The sequence below is a fragment of the Anopheles moucheti genome, chromosome 2 (assembly GCF_943734755.1).
Source record: "Anopheles moucheti chromosome 2, idAnoMoucSN_F20_07, whole genome shotgun sequence".
Taxonomy (NCBI): Eukaryota; Metazoa; Arthropoda; class Insecta; order Diptera; family Culicidae; genus Anopheles; species Anopheles moucheti.
The window spans coordinates 46,957,765-46,976,920 of NC_069140.1; the positions used below are offsets into that span (position 1 = coordinate 46,957,765).

At 43.8% G+C, this 19,156-nt stretch overlaps 1 protein-coding gene and 1 pseudogene across 1 annotated transcript; both read right to left on the reverse strand.

The window, feature by feature from the left end:
• Nucleotides 1–143: 143 nt before the first annotated feature.
• LOC128309993 (uncharacterized) lies at nucleotides 144–4,495 on the reverse strand (annotated as a pseudogene).
• On the reverse strand, nucleotides 4,098–18,262 carry LOC128310003 (uncharacterized). The gene is made up of 6 exons (XM_053046533.1): nucleotides 18,193–18,262; nucleotides 17,534–17,665; nucleotides 11,442–11,569; nucleotides 7,729–8,634; nucleotides 7,472–7,627; nucleotides 4,098–6,497 (listed from the first exon to the last, which is right to left on the reverse strand). The coding sequence occupies exons 1-6, from the start codon at nucleotides 18,260–18,262 to the stop codon at nucleotides 6,012–6,014; spliced, it is 1,878 nt and encodes a 625-aa protein (XP_052902493.1). The 3' UTR covers nucleotides 4,098–6,011.
• Between the last annotated feature and the right edge of the window lie 894 nt (nucleotides 18,263–19,156).

The window sequence follows — 19,156 nt, forward strand, 5'->3', positions numbered from 1 at the left end:
AAATGTAATAACTTTATTGTTGCTCTGCAATCATAAATACGTGTCGTGCATTAAGCAAATGTTGCTCATACTTTGTTTCCATGGTCCAGACGGTGAACCGGCGAATAAAATGTCGTTACGTATAAAAGCAAGCACACGAAATGTTAAAAATGCCAGTTGCGGTGAGTTTTCTCATTCTGCATAATATGCTTGTAGACGGTTACCGGCACCGGGAACGGTTTCGGCACAGGAACTTCAATCTTCTTCAGCACCTCCACCGGAAACGGTTTCTCCACCTCGATCGGGTACGGCTTTTCGACCGTGTACGGGACGGGTTTTTCGATCACCTTCGGGATGACTTTGTAGATCGGTATCTTAATCGGTTGCTCGACGTTCACCTGGAGCGGATAGGGTTGCGGAATGTACACCTTAACGTAGTGCGGGACGGCTACCGGGACTGGATGTGGTACAGGGACCCCAACCTTCTGGAACACTGGCACTGGAATGGTTTTCGATTTTTCAGACACGCTGGAATGGATTTGTGCTCCTGCTTGGGCCTCTTTCAGTCCTTCGATTGCTTCCAGATATCTTTCGTCGAGCAGACCATCTTCCTGATCATGATAGACGTACTTTCCGTTGGCTGGAAGAACAGTAGTTTGTAGCAGAAGGAGTACCATCGCTACCGAGGAACAAAACATCTGAAACAACAGAGGGGAACACTGTAGAAAGAATTCTTGAACAATCATAAGGCACTTTAGAAAAACTCACTAAAGGGCTCATGTTTTTTTTGCACGATCGACGAATGAAACAAGGATACTGAACTGAATGTAAACGGAGTAGATAAAGGAATGAACTGCCCCATAATGGTGAGCCGACTTTTTATACATCCACCACCATTGCGTTCGATTTCCAGCAATGGCTCCAGTTTTCGTGCCGATCACCTTCCCCGGTCCGAACTCCCGGTAATCATCGGTTTGGCTTCGTTCGGTCGATCGGAACACTCTTCCTTTCTTCTGCCGGTGAGGGTGGGTGCATCCGGGTGGGTGGAAAAAGTGCAATTGCAACACCTACACCGTCGTGTTCGTAAAGACGGCACAAAACGCCTTTGTCCGCTTCGTTTACGAAACGGGTGGAAACCCAGTGGTGAGATGGTTTGTTTTTCCTTTCACAAAGCTTCCCTTTCCCCAGCGACGGATCACCCTTACGGAAACGGCGCACAGTAAAGCCCTCGCGGAAGCACTCATATCGTACAGTGGGTGTGCCGCTGCTGGTGCTGGGAAATGAAATGGAAAACCGACGGCGATCAACGCGCGCGGCCAGGTTACATTTCCCACCCGCAAAGTACGTGCCTTTGATGCGTGCGATTTGATATCGAAGTTGAAACTCGATCGTCCAAGATTCGACTTCTGGTACGCGGTCCTGTTGCAAACATTGCGTTTTGCCGTTGCGTTGCGTAAATTTGGGTCAATAAGCGGGCGGACGCTCAATTTACGGAGTGCAGTGGGTTAGCGGAACTCGTGGTCGGCTTATGACGTTTGGTTGGTGCAAATTCGAATAAAGAACATTCCTGCACGGAAAACTGGCCCGTGGGTTCATTAGTTAATCTCACTAGAAACGCAACGCAACTTTACGGAGGGCTGCAGCGTAAAAATAAGGGGAATCGAATTGCTTGCAATATACAATCATTTTTAAGTGGAATGTGATGTTATCATTATCAGTGAAAGTAGAAGAGAATACCTCGAGCAGGGAAAGATATTGGAAATAAGTTCAGAGATTGGCTGAACCACATTGGTTCACTTCTCTTCACAAAATGTATTATGGATTCTAAGCACCTAAAAGTCGTCTCCTGCCATTCGTGGCAAAACTATCAGAGGGGGTTCCAAAAAGGGAAATCAACCACTAATCAGATCTTCACCATGCGGCAGATCTTGGAGAAGATGTCGAAGCTATAGCTTCTTCCATCTCTTCAACGACTTTAAGGCAAATGAAATTATAGCCAGGGTAAAATTTTGAGATGCAATGAGCTTTTTAAAAGCTTTGCAAACTAATACCAATGACAATCACCAACGTCACATGCCAGGTGATGGTGGATGGGAAATTCTCTGGGCCCTTTGCTACCACCAAGGGTCTTCGTCAAGGAGATGGGATAGCTTGTTTACTCTGCAACCTATTGCTAGAGAGGGCCATCCGCGACTCGAAGGTGGAAGCTTCGGGGACTATCCCCGAAGTCAATCCAGATCCTGGCATACATTGATGGTATTGGCATCATTGGTTTACAGGTTTCCTATATAGCGGATGCTTACCAAAACATTGGGCAGACGTTGGTAAACCTCGGATTGGAGTTTTACTCAATTTACTAAAGAGCTTTATTTCATTTGCTTTAGATTACTATTTTGATTCTTATTCATACTACATTTTTAACAAGACTTGTTTTTAAACAAAAAGGTCTATTCGTCGCGAGCATATTATCGACTACAGTTGTTATATTACAGATGAATTTACAATATTTCTACATCACCAGCATCAAAATAAACAACATTGGTTCGATACTTCCTCGAGTTTATTCGTAGGAAGTTCATCGCATTGAGTACGATCCAAAGTACATAAGGTCACAATCTGGATATTGATTAAAAATAAACAATGTTCATCCATCTAAACGACCCCAAGATCTCATGATCGAAGTCTCACTTAAAAGAGCGGTTTATACATGATGAATAAACAAATAAATATGAAATGTAAATTTAAACCCATAAAGACATAAATGGACCCTTACAACCCTTTACGGTGTGCTACCTAATTAAACATTCTATTAGACGAAAAAATCATTTAATTTCATTAGAAACGATGAAAGCGCTAATAAAGCGATTCACTACGTTAATTTTTAATCGTTCGCAATATTTAACACACGATAAGTCAATCCAACACACGATGTCGTTGCTCTCGGAATATTGCACGTAGCGCGAACGGCATTGTTTCAGCTCAATTAGTTATCTAATGGAATGAAAGGTGCTTTATGAAGCGTTGACGGTTTGCTGAATTAGGTGAACAACCCTATTTTAAGGGTACAAAACGGCGGGTCAGTGAGAAAAGGTAGCCAGCAAATAGACAATTAAGAACACGTGTCAGTATTTTATTCTGTGTTCAATTAATTTGGTGCAATCATGGTAATAATACTGAGCACACCACGGGGTTAGTAATTCTACCAAATAAAAACTCTACGCTTATTTATTACGATAGACAAATGGTGGTAAAAGCATGAAGCAAGCAATTTATGTAATTAATTTCAACGAATTCCATTTGTTAAAAATTTTGCTTTGCTGGCAACAGTTTTTAGAAGCTCTAGATGGATAGGAGAAATAAATAACAACAGCAAAACAATTAATCAACTAAGTACGTGTTCCGATCGGTTTCGCAATTAATTTCAAAATGCATAACTTTAGGCGCATTGCCGATGTGCCCTTGTGTAATGAATTGAAAAATTTAGAACGCCTGAAGTTATGCCGTGTTTGTAAAAATGTCATACTTTTAAGACTTGCAGGGGTTTGTTTGACATTTCGTAACCGTTTTTAAATCAAAAATCTCTTTTTCTGTGATTAGTTTATGCAAAAATGTCATCGTGTTCAACAGCTTGTTATTTCGAGTGCAATTATTTGTCATCATATTTTTCATTGCGTCTATTGTTCGACTATACCGTAACGATCATTTACACAAGAGAAGTTGAATCGAACCAATCGCAAGGAGATACAAACTTTCAGCCAGGAACCGGTTCTAATGGCTCGATAACTTACCATCCGACTGTGTGTTGGTTCAAACGCCTGAAAGTATGCAGTATCTAATCGTTAATCAGTCTACTCTGTAAATAGTAACATAATAATCTTCTACTTTTGAATTGCCTACTATTCATATTTAATTTTAATTTCATTTAAGAGTAAAAAGGTCGAACAGCGATGGAATTGGAAAATTGAGCTGCAGAAATTTAGCCAGCAAAGCGAGAAGATTAACAGTCGTAGTTCCAACGGGAGGATAAAATAAAACCTCAATCGATTCGCATTTTCGGATGTTTAAAGTGCTAAGAACAAACAAAATCAATCAAATCAAACCCATCATCGATTGAAATTAATGTGTTTTACTTTATCAGTAATAGTCAACTGGATGAGTAGAATTTGCCCTTGTCCGGGCAGCTGTTGGCATAGTGGTGCGCTATGTGCGCGTCTCATGTGTTTTTTCCACGAGACATTACATACGGTATTGATTCGCATCGGTCACGCGCGTCCCACGCGCGACGCGCTTGTACAATGGAAGTTACTAGTGTTACAGATAAAACAACTAATATATTGACCGACGACGACACAAAATTGCATAAACTTGCTCGGATGCACTTCCCAGCGTAAACCTCTTACTGTCTATACCGTTTCTAAGTGAGCAACTTTTAGGTGTGTCTAGGAAATGGGTGCCGTACCAATGGTTCGTCCGGAAGGATAGCCACCGAGGTGCAGATTCTTACGCCGTTGTCCATCCACTACTGCGAGTGTGCATCTATCCGTATCCGAACCGAACCGTGTTGTACAGATGCACAGTTATTGTTTTGCTATGTTTAATACCAGATTCTAGTAAAGATAGTGATACTACACCTGATGTACCTTATGCCGCTAGTTAAATAAATATGCAAAACCCTTTTTGGGTGCTTTAAAAAAAACAGAAAACCAAATCTACTACCTACGTACTACAGTAGTTGCTACTTGCAGCAGCAAAGATGGTTTTTGCAAACAAAAAATAAAAAAATACCCGAGAAACAGTCACTATGCCGTTTATACCTATGCCATAATCTAAGAGGTCAGCTAACTAGCGAGTAAACTTGCCCGCTCGTAAACAGTAACGTAAAACAAACCTAGTCCCTACCGTGGGAAGCGCACACGTGAACGGAATGTGCTCGTGCGGTTTACTTCCTCATGTCTACTATGATACTAACGTAACAAAAGTCTTGTAAACTCCAAACAAACCGATTCCCAAATCTGCCCGGACCTTCCCATACACACGGCACACTCACACATACACACATACTCTTACACACATACACACACACGGAATGGCAATTGGAAGCGATGGGTTTGAAGCGGTTTAGTTCGTAGGATCGCTGTTTAATAAATACTTATGCTATACCATGCTTTGAATCATGCTCGATTGATCCAGGATGCAGCGCTCGAAAATCAGCTGCGTGCGGGAAGTTGTGACAGGGAAGTGTCTGACGGGGCAGGGGGCCAGGTTTAGTCGCTCAGGTGGTTAAGCTTACCGAACAGCACATCGGATGCTGCGCGTTGCACTGGCAGGAAGAAAGTTCTGCTAGTTGGTGCTTGCAAAAGGGTGGCATGCAATGTATTGCAAGCTGAATGGCTCGACTTTAGTTCGCGGTGCAGTATAATTTAATTTGCTGTAATTAAAACACTTTCAAACTACAAAACCGACCACCGGCGTCAGTAGCGTAGTGCTCGTTCAATTTATATTGGATGGAGAAGAACTTTGCGCTGAATGGGATAAACAATCGAACATAAATGCTTGAAGCAAGCAATTATGCTGCACGGGTTGCATACTTTGAGGCGCATTCAAAAGCGTTTCAACCCTCGGAGCGGTTGGGCAATCTGTATGACAATATTACTATTCCTATGACTGGGAATCTCTTTTATGCAGCACGAATTAATGGAATAATGACCAGTGAAACGCACGCCCGCGTGTGTTTTATCAGCAAACACTCACCCGGCGAGCACCGATAGGTTTCACACTATAAATCGCACCGCACCATCCATATTTCGCGTTTTTTTTTCGCTTTCTTCTCGTTAAATTTTACATTTAAAAATAACAACAACACAAACCTAAGCCCAACCTGCCAACGTTGGCGCATACCGCATACCGAGTGACACAACCATTTGCCTTACTACCTACGCTCCCGGTAGCACACAGTACACACAATTTTCAACACCAAAAACGCTCACACCCTGCCGCCGTTGAGGAAATCGGTGAAATCAAATCATTTCCATTTACGTCGATGTCGTTGTTTTGTCGTTGCTACTGCTGCTGTTACTGTTGCTGCTTGATGTTGGTGTGACCGTCGTGTTGTTGCTTTGGTTGGTGCCCCGTACGCTTACGGATGGGGACGGTACCAGATCCTGTAAGCGCTCACCCGTCGAACCGGCAATGGTGTTGCTGCTGAGACTGTCTAGCGAGCGGGCCGAACCACCGACGGCAACAGCTGTGGCGACGCTGTTCTTGAGCGCTTCCACATCGACACCCTCGGACGAGTCGCCCGGGTTTTTGTAGTTGGAGGAGAAGAACGACAGCGCCTTCATCAGCTGGTAGCTCTTCGACACGGGCAGGTTCGAGTCGTACAGGTTCTTGCTGCTCTTGCAGTCGACGTAGAACCACCAGTTGCACTTCAGCACGGTCTGGTCGAACAGTGTGCTTTCCGGGCAGAGGAACGATTTCATGATCAGTCCATCGTCCGTCAGGGCACATACGTGGAAGACCTACGGGTCGAAGGAGAAAACGTGAAGGATAATTAAACTGCACTGGAGCTGCACGTAAAGATGAATTCTTATTAAAACCCCAAACCCTTTGCTGTGTACCGCGTGCGATTTATTTCGCAGTTCTCTCATCTCCATGTCTGGTTATTAGTGATTTCAGCCAGATATGCTCACTGAAATACGGTTTCATTCAGTACCTTTAATTAAAAAGGCCAAAATGCACAAATTCTCAGAACTACTTCAGTTGGAATTTTCAGCGTTCCAGACTCATTAGGTTACGCTTACTAATACACCGGTATTCAATGTGTGATGATATTCTGTGGACATCCTTGGTTTAAATACTCAAACCAGCTGTTAAACAGCTGTCTAATAAAAGGGATCTAAATGTGCTTCTATCACTGCAACAGCAGTACAGCAAACAACTTTATGTAACTTCACTATTACGCCTAAAAGTTATGCAATTTACGTTACATACACATTTTACGCGTAACATTCTGTTAGTTGGGTACCAACTAGAAAATAGTGTATCTAACAAAAACCGGCAATTCGTGTACGTTGCATGCCCGGAATGGATCATTGTTCGGGCACGTATTCACATTCGGATACATTTTCGCTGCGCACATGCAACCTTTAACCCCGTATTGCATACTGTCAGGCGTACGAGTTGGTTCGTCCTTTCGCCGTTGCATTGGACCATGTGTTTGCTGGTTGCCTGCCAACAGGCGACATGGTTCAACCAGCTTCAAGTATGTAGGGAAAACGTGCCCTTGCCGAGTGCGAGTACGCAGTGATGCTTGCTGGAATTTCTAGGAACGTTTTGTACGGGTTTTTGGACGAGAATTATCCATGGTAGCCTGGATTTTACCGGAAGAGCATGCGTTCTTCTAAATGTGTGCGGTACCAGCGGCCACAGGATGAAGAGTGTTTGTTCAACTACTAGTATTCAATCTCGTACACCACAAAAGCCATATACGCACCATACAACCAAGGTCCTCGTCGCCGTACAGCCCCGGGAAGTGTTTCTGTTCGCCGCAGTTAAACGTCGTGTAGGGCAGGTCAACCTTGGAGGTGAAGTTGTCATCGAAGTTCTTGTCGTATCCGACCGGGTAGTACTCTTTCGGTGCGTTCATAACCTGCGGACGAAAAAAAAGTGCTTTTAGTGACGATTTCTAAATTCCATGCCTGTTACAGAACCCCGTAAGCACGATTTGCTTCGGCTGCGACTTTTGCTTGCCTTGTGACCGGCGTTGGTCGGGTACCGTCTGGGACGTGGCGTTGTCGTGGTGGTAGTGGTCGTTACCGGTGTCGTCTGCTGCTGTGCAAAGAACTGGGCCTGAGCGTAAGCAGCCTGCTGCTTTTCGTACTGCTTTTGGGCACGCAGTTCCTGCTGCCGGACGCGAATCGCTTCCTTGATCACCTCCACACTGACGTTGGCAGCCGCCGCCAGCTCCTCCACCGTGTGGCCCATCAGATCGATCTCTTCCCCGTTACCGTCCACCGTGCTGGTGCTGCCGGTTTCAATCGTTGGGCCGGGCTTTGTCATCTGTCGGCGCGGTGGAATGCTCATGATGGAATTCTTGATGACGGACGGCTGCAGCTTATTATCGACCTGTACGACCGGACCGGTCGAGATGCGGGACACCGATTCGGGCATTGCCTGGAAAGCGGGCACCTTCTGGACCTGCAGGTTCGGTGCTTCCTTGTAGATAATCTGCTGATTGGGAGCGTTCGGGAAGGAAGGGGTCGTGTTGCGCGATGGTGCGGCACCCCGATGGAAGGAGGAGGTCTGATTCATCAGTTGACCCTGGAAGGAAGGATCAGGAGTTTGGGCGGTTTTGAGGGCAAAGTTTCGGCGGAGTATGGACGGGTCGAATCTCACCGGTTCCGTTTCCGGCGTCGGCTTGGGAATGGGTCGGAAGGGAGGAACGCCGAGTGGTAGCGAGGTGGCTTTCGTCATCAGGCTGGATGCTGGCGACACGTACACGGGCGAGACGGACGACGGCACCTTCGGTAGGCCACCAATGCCCTTGGGCAGCATGGACGCAGACGAACGTACGGTTACCGCCTGCGGACGACTTTGCTGGATTGGAACACCCGGCGAGGGGGCGATCGAGGGGGAGGGTAAGGAGGGGTAGGATGTCTGCAAAGCATGAGGCCACGAAGCAGCAACCAACAGTCGACCGGATTGGGATGGAAAATATGGAAGAGAAAGAAGCAAAAAAAAAATAAGTGAAGGAAGCAGTAAATACCACTCATCAGTCAGCAGAAAGGCACGGACGGGACTGTCGGAACGGCACGAGCTGAAGTTCATTATTATTGGAACTGAAGTGGATTAATTTGTCATCGGAAATAGAGTTTCTGCTCTACACGTGAGCTACATGTTTGTGTGTGTCCAAAGTTCACTGGGGGCCCAACAGGGTGATAGCAGGAGGCGAAAGCTTCCGGTGTGGCACCACAATCGTATGAATAAATACGTCCGGAGTCAGCCCGGACGTCGGACTGACTTGCCGAAAAGCGAGCTGTTGGACTCGAAATTACATTTCGTTGGCTCGACCAGTATTAAATTAAGTGAATGAGATTAACCCCACTCAACGGCGCAAGGCGTACGGATACGTAGCGGCGTACGGAAGCGTACTTCAGGATGTATGAGCTAATGAAAGCAGACGGAAATAGCGCGCGGTTTTGGTTTCGTGTACGGACACGTGTTCTATAAATAGTGAATCACTTCATATTCAGCAGCTTTCCCACCCATGCTTTGCATCCATTCGCTTGTGCTATTATTGGTCGCTTTTTCTTCTCGTACACCAGCACCAAAGCTCATTAGATGTCACCTCTGTTGCGCTGTGAGTTATTACACACCGAAGAAGCTGTTCGTTTGGCGCACAGTGTAAGGATAAGAAGTCGTTAGTGCATCCGCGTAACAGACCTAACCTGGCTACGATGTCTACCAGCTTCATTTCACGCCTGACAGACCCTGACCCCAGTCCCAGGAAGGAACGGTGAAGGCAATTTTCATGGCGTGCAAAATTCTCCGAGACCGGTTTAATAACTTTTGTCACCCGTGTTTTTCTCTGCCCCCCGTAAGGGGTGCGAAGGATGCGGCCCACCGTCATCGTCATGCCGGTGAGGTGAAAAGTGATGCATACTAAAAACGAGGAAAGCTTTTGCATACTGATGAAACGCGGAGCTTTCGGAGCGATTCTTGGTAATGTGGCGAAAAATGGCTAGTTCATCAAGCGATTCATCGTTTGGGGCAAATGTTACCGACGCCCCCTAACCCGAGTGTTTCACATTCTAATCTTGTGTGAGTGTGTTTTTTTTTCTCTACATCCGACACCTTGTTTTGCCTTCCTGCTAGAGTCTGTTGCCTGACCTTAAAGCTACTGTTAAGCGCGTTTAAAGGGCTTTTAAAATATGTTGCTGCATTGGTAGTAGGATAATTTACCGATGCGAAGCCTAAACGACCAACTTTCGGACTGCTTTACGATCGCTAACAGCTATCGAAAACTTTTACCACCCATTCGGATGCTGAACTTGTGTGGGCAGTTTTCCGAACGACGAGGAATGAACTATGTTCCCTCCCATCCAGTACCGGTACACTGCGTTATGTATGAGCGAGCTACTATTTTAGTACGACTTTTTGCTTCACCCGTAACCTGTGAGGATCAAAGCGTTGCATGATCAAACGTGTAGTGTTTCATTGGGTGAGTGTTTTTTTGGGGGAATATTTTTTTAGAATTGGAATGTGAAATGAAATTGTGAATATTAAGTTCGGTGGCACAGTGATGTGATGTGATGTGATGTGATGAAACATATAAAACTATTTGGCATATTAGGTTTTGTGAACGAACCTGCTTCTATTTGTGTGGTTTGCTCATGTGTTTTTACTATCACTTTTAGCATCATTGAAAATTGTGCTAGTGGACAAAAGATATCCGAACATTGAGGGCCTTCAAATAAATCGCCTAAAGGTGTGCCATTTTACATTTTTAATTAATTGCCATGATCTTCCGGAAATTTCGTTAATTTTGTTTTGTCTGTGTTCTAGAGAGGTCATCCAACGAAGTGCCTTCACCCACATACCTCATATATCGAGTGACTTGTTGAAAAATGAATGTATTGCATACCTTCCGGCGTTACACATTTCCGATACGCATTTCAGCGTTGGGAGTATGACGCCCGCAGGTATGCAATATCAATTTTACAGGTTCAGTTTGCACTGAATTGAGTAAATGCATTCTTGGAAATGCATTCCATCGCTCTGACAAACACACACACACACAATCAGTATCAGTGTACCAAACATAAATGTTAAGTACACCCGTGCGAGTGAAAAACGTTCGTTACGCCAACGAGTGAAGAATTACATTACATGAAAATATTTCCTCGAAGCACAGTGAAAATGTTAATAGTACCATAGTAAAATATTATTACATTTAACCACCCCCCGTATCCCTTTACTGATTTATTTCAATGTTTCGAATGAATTTTAAAGTTGTTAAATACGCATAACAAGGCCCCTAAAGTTATGCTTGCTGCATTACAAAACTAAACTCTTTTCGGAAACGGTTTCATGTAGCTGTTGTCAATTCAATGACCTTTTTTATTAAACGTCATCAAAGCCTCCAACGTAAATCGGTATTGCAAAATGACTACATTGGAAAACAAATTATTTAATTCCCAAATATTTTTTTGATATGTTTGCTGTTCCCTCCCCCCAGCAATTCCAAGCCACAATCAAACAAATCGACCATCATTACTTCCTAATGTGTGGTCTTATCCTAATGCCGTTCTACCAAACGAGCAAGAGAGAAGTAGTAACCCTTTTTTTTTTTTGGAGAGAGGATGACATTTCTAACCTCCGCTGTGTGTGGTCGTCTTGGGTTGCGTGCCAAGAAAAAAAAAACAGAAAGAAATAGTGAAAGCCCCGTATCAAACACAACTTACCGGCATTTTGGACGCGGGCAGGACGCCAATGTTGTTCGCACCGGTGCGAATGTTGAGGGCCCGCCGTTTATTTGCCTCGACGTTACCGAGCGATTCGGCCAGTCCCAGCTCATCTCCGACGCTGAAGCCTACAAACATTTGGGCGAGGGTGAAAAAATGCAACACGGAAAGGTCATTATTATGTGATGCGTGTGATTTTAATTCATAGCGATAGTTTTGGAAGAGTATTCCTCGGGGTGAAAGAGCAAAAGTGTGTGAGAAAGAGAGAGGAAAGGGATGTAAAATATGCGAAAGCCGTAAGATAATCCAGAAGCGAAATCACAGGCCACTGATATGTGAATCCTTTGCCGTACAAGAACCGTGCAGCTAAAATTTCGTAGCGAAAGGTTGGGTGCAATGAATATTTAAGCACATGTAGTACGGAGACTGGGGCAACCCTAGTTCTGCACAGAGTATATGTCCTTTTTGCACGCCAAAGCACAACGCTGGTGGCCCGACGGTATGCATTGGATTCGTATTTATTTTCCCGCAACCAAGAAGCCATAATGCTGTTCCTTTTCGTTGCGCCTTTCCGCAGGCAAATAGACCCACAGTCCTCCGCTCGGCGATAGGATTGCTTTATTTCTATTTACCATTCCAGCTATTAATACACCATGAGGCGTGGCCTTCGGGTGACTACTGCGGTAGGCACAAGCCTGATGATTAAATCAACATTGAATAAAACAACATTAACGGCAGGCCGCAAACGCAACAGCATCTTCGTTCTCCGCACCAAGACGCCGCACCAAACGACAGTGACAGTGATAAACGAGAAAGGATTACAAATGGCCATCCGTCACCGGTGGTCGTCCCGTTTATCAAGCTATCTGATTAATTTTTCATCCGAATCATTCCAATTGCGTACATTAATTTTTCACACTTCTCGTCCGACGAAGCAGTGGATTTTCTTTTGACACTTATGATATTAAACTCTTTGCCAACCAACATGGGATACGCAACGCAGCGGTTGTCACGCCTTATCGGGTGGGTTTTGAAACACGGAAAGCCGATTTAGTTCCTGCATCTGTTTAAACAAACCGTACAAACCGTCGATCGATGTTATTGCGTATGCGTAAGGGAAGATTTCTATTTTTTATTACACGGCACGGCTACTAAACGACTGACGAGCGGTGTGTCAAATGCGACATACTGGCTTACACGATGCTCAACTCCGCAACCGTACCGAGCAGTGGTTCTCATGCACACCGATCAGCATAATTCCTCGATTGAGGTACTTAAGAAAGCGCTTAAGTGAAGAACCCACACTTCCCCGTTTGGTTGACGCGCACTTGACGAAACATTTGCCAGTGAAACGTAAACAAACGGCATTGCCGAGAAGCGGCGTCGGCGGGAAGTTTGCAACCAGATTGGTTTATTATGCTTCAGCAAATACGCAAAACCGTACATACACGCAGCAAAGCTTTTACGGGCTTACCAACAGGACGAATCTGCTGTGAGAATATTGCAGAAGCGAGAAAGACAACAAAAAAAAGAAGCAAACACGTACATCAACAAGTTTACGACAGTGATGTGGCACATAAAACATATCTGAAAATATACATATAACAAGGCATGTATTTTCTTGCTTCTCGGCCGATTGTTGCACCACACGGGCAGCTAAAGGGGAAGCAAAAAAGCTTTTGGAGTTACCATAAAATAAGCTCACCACCTCCCCAAAAAAAACGAAACCACAAAAAAGTTAACACAACAGCAACCGCAGAAAGACTTTCTTCCGATACGGTACCGTTCCGGCTCATGGGTCGTAAAATTCAAACCCATTTCATTTCCGTTAAACGATTACGATTATTGCTACTTCGATTGAAGTGCGGCGAAGACGTCATGTCCGTTTGATGACATTGCCATCAGTGCTATCGTTTAAGCGGCTGTAACGCTGCTCTCATTTAAGCGCTCGCGTACACTTACACAGGAAAGCCGTCTTTTTTTTATCAAAATATTAGAATCTTTCTTAGGGAATGGTAAAACGTTCGTTTTTATTGTTTAAGCGATGTATTTCATTGAATTAACATGTTTTGAAACGCACCAAAGAAGAATTGCACAAACAAATTGCATACTTTTAGGGGTTTTTGTGAAACGCAGCTCCTAAAACTATGCAAAACTGCCACACACTAAGCGGAAAAATGAGGAGTTAACCAAGGGAGCAAACTGTTTTTTGTCTCCTTAAGAATGTCATCCAGAACAAAGAAACAAAGCCAAACAAAAAATACAAATTCAAATCCATTATTTTCTAGAGCAAGCATGCTAGTCTGTTAAACGACAGTATGGAGCCACTGTTATCTGCCAACCACAGCAATGCAGCTACCGTCTACCGGAGATGAAAATTATGATACCGATATGTTGAATTTGCATCGTGACACAAAATCATGCAAATAAGCAACCGAATCCATCGGTATGATTTCACTTTGTAGTTGTGCGCGCGCTACGATCGTCATATGTTTGCTAATTAAATTGCATTGCCCTACCACGGCTCGGTTGGGGTTATATTACGCACCGTTACCCTTTCGGCCTATACACATGCACGCATGCGGTGGGTTTTAGAGTAAACACCAATCCGTGAAAACGGGCCTTATTTTCCACTCGGATGGACCCGCGTGTGATGCACAACGATGCACCGTTGATCAGCGAAGAGGAGTTGGGGTACGGCAGGAAGGCACACATCGATGAGCGCACTTGAGGAATCCTGGACGGTGGTTCGATGTCATGCGAACAATTTAGCGCAAACACACCCCCCCCCCACCTCCCAGCACCCACCCCTGTACGGTCTACGCCATAAAGCACACAGGCTGCATCGGCTAAATTGGCAGGATCGGAACTGGTTGTCGTCTTTTGGTCGATGGTTTGGTCGCGTTGCAATCGACGTGTGTCGTAAGCCATGCTTAGCTAGTTATTGTGTCAAGATAAATCCCTCACTGTAAGCAACGTCACAACCCCTGCATATGCGTCGAGCGATAATTTATATGCATTAGCTTCGCCAATGCCCTGTGCCACGGGTCTGCATAAATCATGTTCCGATGCTGGAATATGAGCAAGGCGAGCGGACGATTGTTCGCTGGGTTGTGCAATCCGAGCGAACCGGTGACTTCCGAACAAAGTGGACAGTTTGTACTGTTGCACTGTAATTGTAGCGATATCGTTTTAAATGAAATACTGCTTTTTGTTATGTTTAATCAACTGTAAATCACCTACTGCACATGTGAGTAATATCTACCATACTGCGTCCGTGGAAAACATTTCCCAAGATCCCGCATACACGATTACAAAAGTCTGGTAATGTTATCATGTACCCTTTCATCCGAATTGCAGACTTTTCCTCATTATAAGAACGGAACCGGATAGCCAGTCCTAGCTACAGGGGAATGTTCCGGAAGGGATTTTAACGCGGTCCTGTCGCGTGAAACCGCTATAAAATACCGCATCGGACCACACCAATAGCATATTGAAACCCCTATAAAGAGCATGAATATTTTTAACTGAGTCTAAAAGTTTTTTTTACAGCAAAGAGAGCCTGGTCAAGCAATACTCTTTAATAGAATTTGTTTTAAATAGATAATAACAATATGTTTTAAAAGATCTTCACATATTGAAGTAATATTGGAGTTATTTGGGTTATTGGGGGAGGTTACACGCCTGGAAGTATGCAACCACTGTTCAAAGAGATAGTTTTTTATAATTGATATAACGTCGCATTAGATTAAAATAATAATTTGCATAACTCTTGCCTGTTGATCCGCTAACTTCCCGCAGTAAAGAACTAAATATGATAATAATATACAAGGTATAAGTCGGGCGCGGTCCGCTGGTGTATTGATAACGACATGCCGGTCTTCACACGACAGGACCGAGGAAAAATTCCATCCGGACCATTCTTAGCAAGGACTGACTATTATTCGGCTACGAGGTAAAAATAAATAAGCCATTCTAACGACCCAAAAAAGGAGTAATTCTTAATGAGTGAAATAAATAAGTTTGGCAATTCAATTTCAATATATTAAAGTGAAACTTTAAAGTATACTGTACAGAAAACTCAAATACGACCATCAAATAGAGTGACCGAGACATCACGAACACAACGGATATAGAATGATCTTGGGTTTTCATTATTCTCAATTAAGTCTATAAGTTATTTGGATATTCCTATTAATCTGCAATGCGGTCCTTGTGCATCAACAGTTTGTGGTAAAATTTCAACAAGCTCTGCATGATATGAGACATGAGACTCGCAGGCTGTACTTTGGCGACTGTTCCAGCCGGACACATCTACAACACAACGCACTCATTATCGTACCATTGTACTTCACTTGAGGGCCCTAAAAGGCTCGAGAGCCCCAGTGAAAAGCAGCCAAACAATGGTTTGAATTTGTGCGATAAATCGGTTGAAATTATTATAAATCTAATTATTAATGCTACCTACTCTCCATCCTAATGGAATATTTACTAGCAGGTGCAAGCAATTGCTAATGTAATGTAAATGACCCGTTAAAATGAAACCTAATTTCTTCTTTCACCCCGTCATCAGTACCATGTTGTGATAACTACTTGAAACTCTCACGTAATTGCTATTCATATTTGATCCAAACCGGGTGATTGCCCGTGCATAATGAAGGTTGAACATGGGTCAGTGGTGATTAGCCATTAGTCATACGGCGGTTCATACACAACCACTCTGCCCGTCACATTGGGGCTTTGTTACCGAGGCGAGGGTTAGGTCCCGCATTTCACAACAGCCCAAACTCTATCACCAACCGGGACAGCAATCTGTCTCCAGTGGGGAAGAAAATAGAGTTATGTTTTTTGAATGTACCAAAGGGGGTTATCCTGCCGCCCGTGGATACGTTACAACATTTGGCGTCTATTTTAATACGAAAGTGTCGGCTGTGGGCCGCCTACCAGAGGGAGATCATCCTCAGGCACTGCTGATCGAAAGTACATGGGGATCAATGCATAAACAAGTACGCCGAAGTCGCGCCACATTATGGTCTTGCTTGGGGTGGCTGCAAAGGCAAAGAAAAGCGACGAACGAGGGCACGGTGCGATTTTCAAAGATTGGTCACGATTTACGGGGTAGGGTGCGCTGGTGAGGACCTTGCTGATCTCGCCAAAAGTTTCTCGTCGGTTATCGCGCACCGAGAAAGTTAATCGATTTGCGAAGGGTTCAAGAGGCCCCCTACAGGGCATGGGGAACAGGTTTGCATAAAATGTCTATTTTAAGGTTTCTCACACACAAGCGCCAACGCGGTGTATTATCCAGATAGATTCTCATTCGAAAAGTGTATGCAAAACCCAACATTGGAATGCCTTGAGTTAGCTTCAATGAAGTTTAAAACACGAAAGTGTTAGTTAATAATTGATGTACGACTTATGCGTTCACAAACAATTTCTGAACAACAAGATGAAAAAAAATGCATTTTTATGGAATCGGTTAGGATGATTTATCGAATTGCTTACGGTGGTTTCGCCGAGCTAAGCCTACGAAGCTCATATTGGCATTTAAAAAAAATGTTTCAGTTGAAACGAGACGTCGAAAGATGGATTAAAATTATTATCCTCCAAATGACTCGCTCCCGAAATCAACGAATTCAAAGAGCGACCTTGATCTGTATGTAAGTCTCCCTGATACGAAACCCACAAGCAGAGCAAGAATGAAGATAACTTCTACAGCGCAACAGGCGTGCTTCGTTGCATTCAGCATTTATAACTTCGCTGATCCGCTTATAGGCCTCGCTTATATTTCTCAGAACACTCAGAAAGCTTTTAAGTTGTAACAGGATGGAATCCCTCCACCAAATTATAGAAGAAAAGCTAAGAAAACTCAATTGAACATTGTTAGAAACCGAAAGCATAGAAGAAAGAAAAGGGTACATTTCAAAGACACTTAGTGAAAGGAACAAAAGGAGAAGAAAGGATACTAGACACACACACACATTAAAAAGAACACCCTTCTCCGCAAAAAAAAAACAGATCGGAAACAAATAGTAAAAAAAAAACAGAGTAGCATAACGAACAACAACAAACACCCTCAACGAAACGAAACATACCTAACCCGAAGTGGGCCTTGACGCCGCCCAAGTTCCGCACCCGAAAGAGGCCGGACTTTTTGAAGGCACAGTTCAGGATGAGACCGAAATCGGAATCAAAAACACAGGTACTCTCTAACTGTTCGATTGTGCCTAGAAGGGGGATAAAAAAAAGAAAAGAAAAGAAAAGAAAAGATAGAGAGCGCAAAGATAAGAAAAGAAAAGAGAATAGAATGGAATGTATGAAAAAGGAAATGAAAATAGAATGATAGTAATGAAATGGTTAATTTGATTGTTTTGTGGATGCTTTGTTTGACGGTTTTCTTCACTAAACTAAAGGAAACACACACACACACATAAAACATAAACACACACAAACATCGAAAAACGATGGTAAAATAAGGACCAAAATACGCCTCCATTGAAAGAGCGGCGTGAGTCACAGAACAGAGAGAAAACGCATGAATAATTTGCCGAGAAAAAGGAGAAACACATCTTGCGGTAGCATTGTTGAAAAGCCGTTCCAGGGCAGAAAGGATTTTCCGCGCGGCTTTCATTGTCCTGAAAATGCTGGGGCAACTGTAGGTGAACGGTGGAGGCAAGTTGTTAAAAAGGGATCAAATGGCTACCGGTTCGCTTTCCTGTGCCAGGAAAGTTTTCCCGCTGGAATGCTCTACTACATCCCCGTTCCAGTCGCCCATCGTGTTCACCCGATACCGTGTGCAGTGGTGAGTGCATATAAATGTGCATTTTGTGCTTGGTATATAGAATAAATGTTTGTTTTATTTGTTGGTTTTTTATCGAAATTGTATCCCATTTCAATGCGTTCATTTCCACCTCATGGGTTAGTCACACAAACATTTGGAAAGGCGGTTTGGCTGCGTGTGCATGTGTGCGGTGTATTTTGGTGCATGTGCATAGTGTGTGTGTGCGTGTGTGTGCTGCAAAGGATGCATGTTTTTCACCAATGTTTCCCAGAACATGCCCCTGTTAACATAAGCCCCAGGCACAGCTTCCATCGGCTTCCCCGTGCGTTAAAGAGCCCATAATGGCACAACAACACCACAAATACGCACAATAAAACATACCCAGCAACAAAGGCAATTAAAGTAGCCTGTAACAACCCAATCACCGTCGCTTGTGGATGCACTTTTGTGCATGGCTTGCAATAGAAGCCAAACTTTATTCGGTAGTTAGGTTTTCGGATGGAAAACTTCTGCAGATAGCACTGACCCATAGCGAAGGTGCAGTATAGATTCTCCCGTTGTAATGATTCTAAGAACACAACAACAGGTAGAGTATGAAACATGTAAGTAATAGGTGGAAACTTATTCATCGGAAGTGCACTCGACCGGAATGTGTTGGGGTTTGTGATTCAGTTCAACACCTGGCCTTGTTTTTGCGCAATAATACGTTCACGAATGTGTTTGCTGTTTGTATATACGATTAAAAATACAATACGATTTGCCGTCGCGCACTTCTATTAACGAAAAACATTAAACTTTTATTGATAAAGTGAATCAAAAACATATCTATTTTACATATATCTGTGTTACACAACGCCTAAAATTATGCAATGGTAAAACGTCATTAAGGTTCAGATGCGAACCGAAGTCTTTACCTTTGTTTTATTGTGAATTTGGC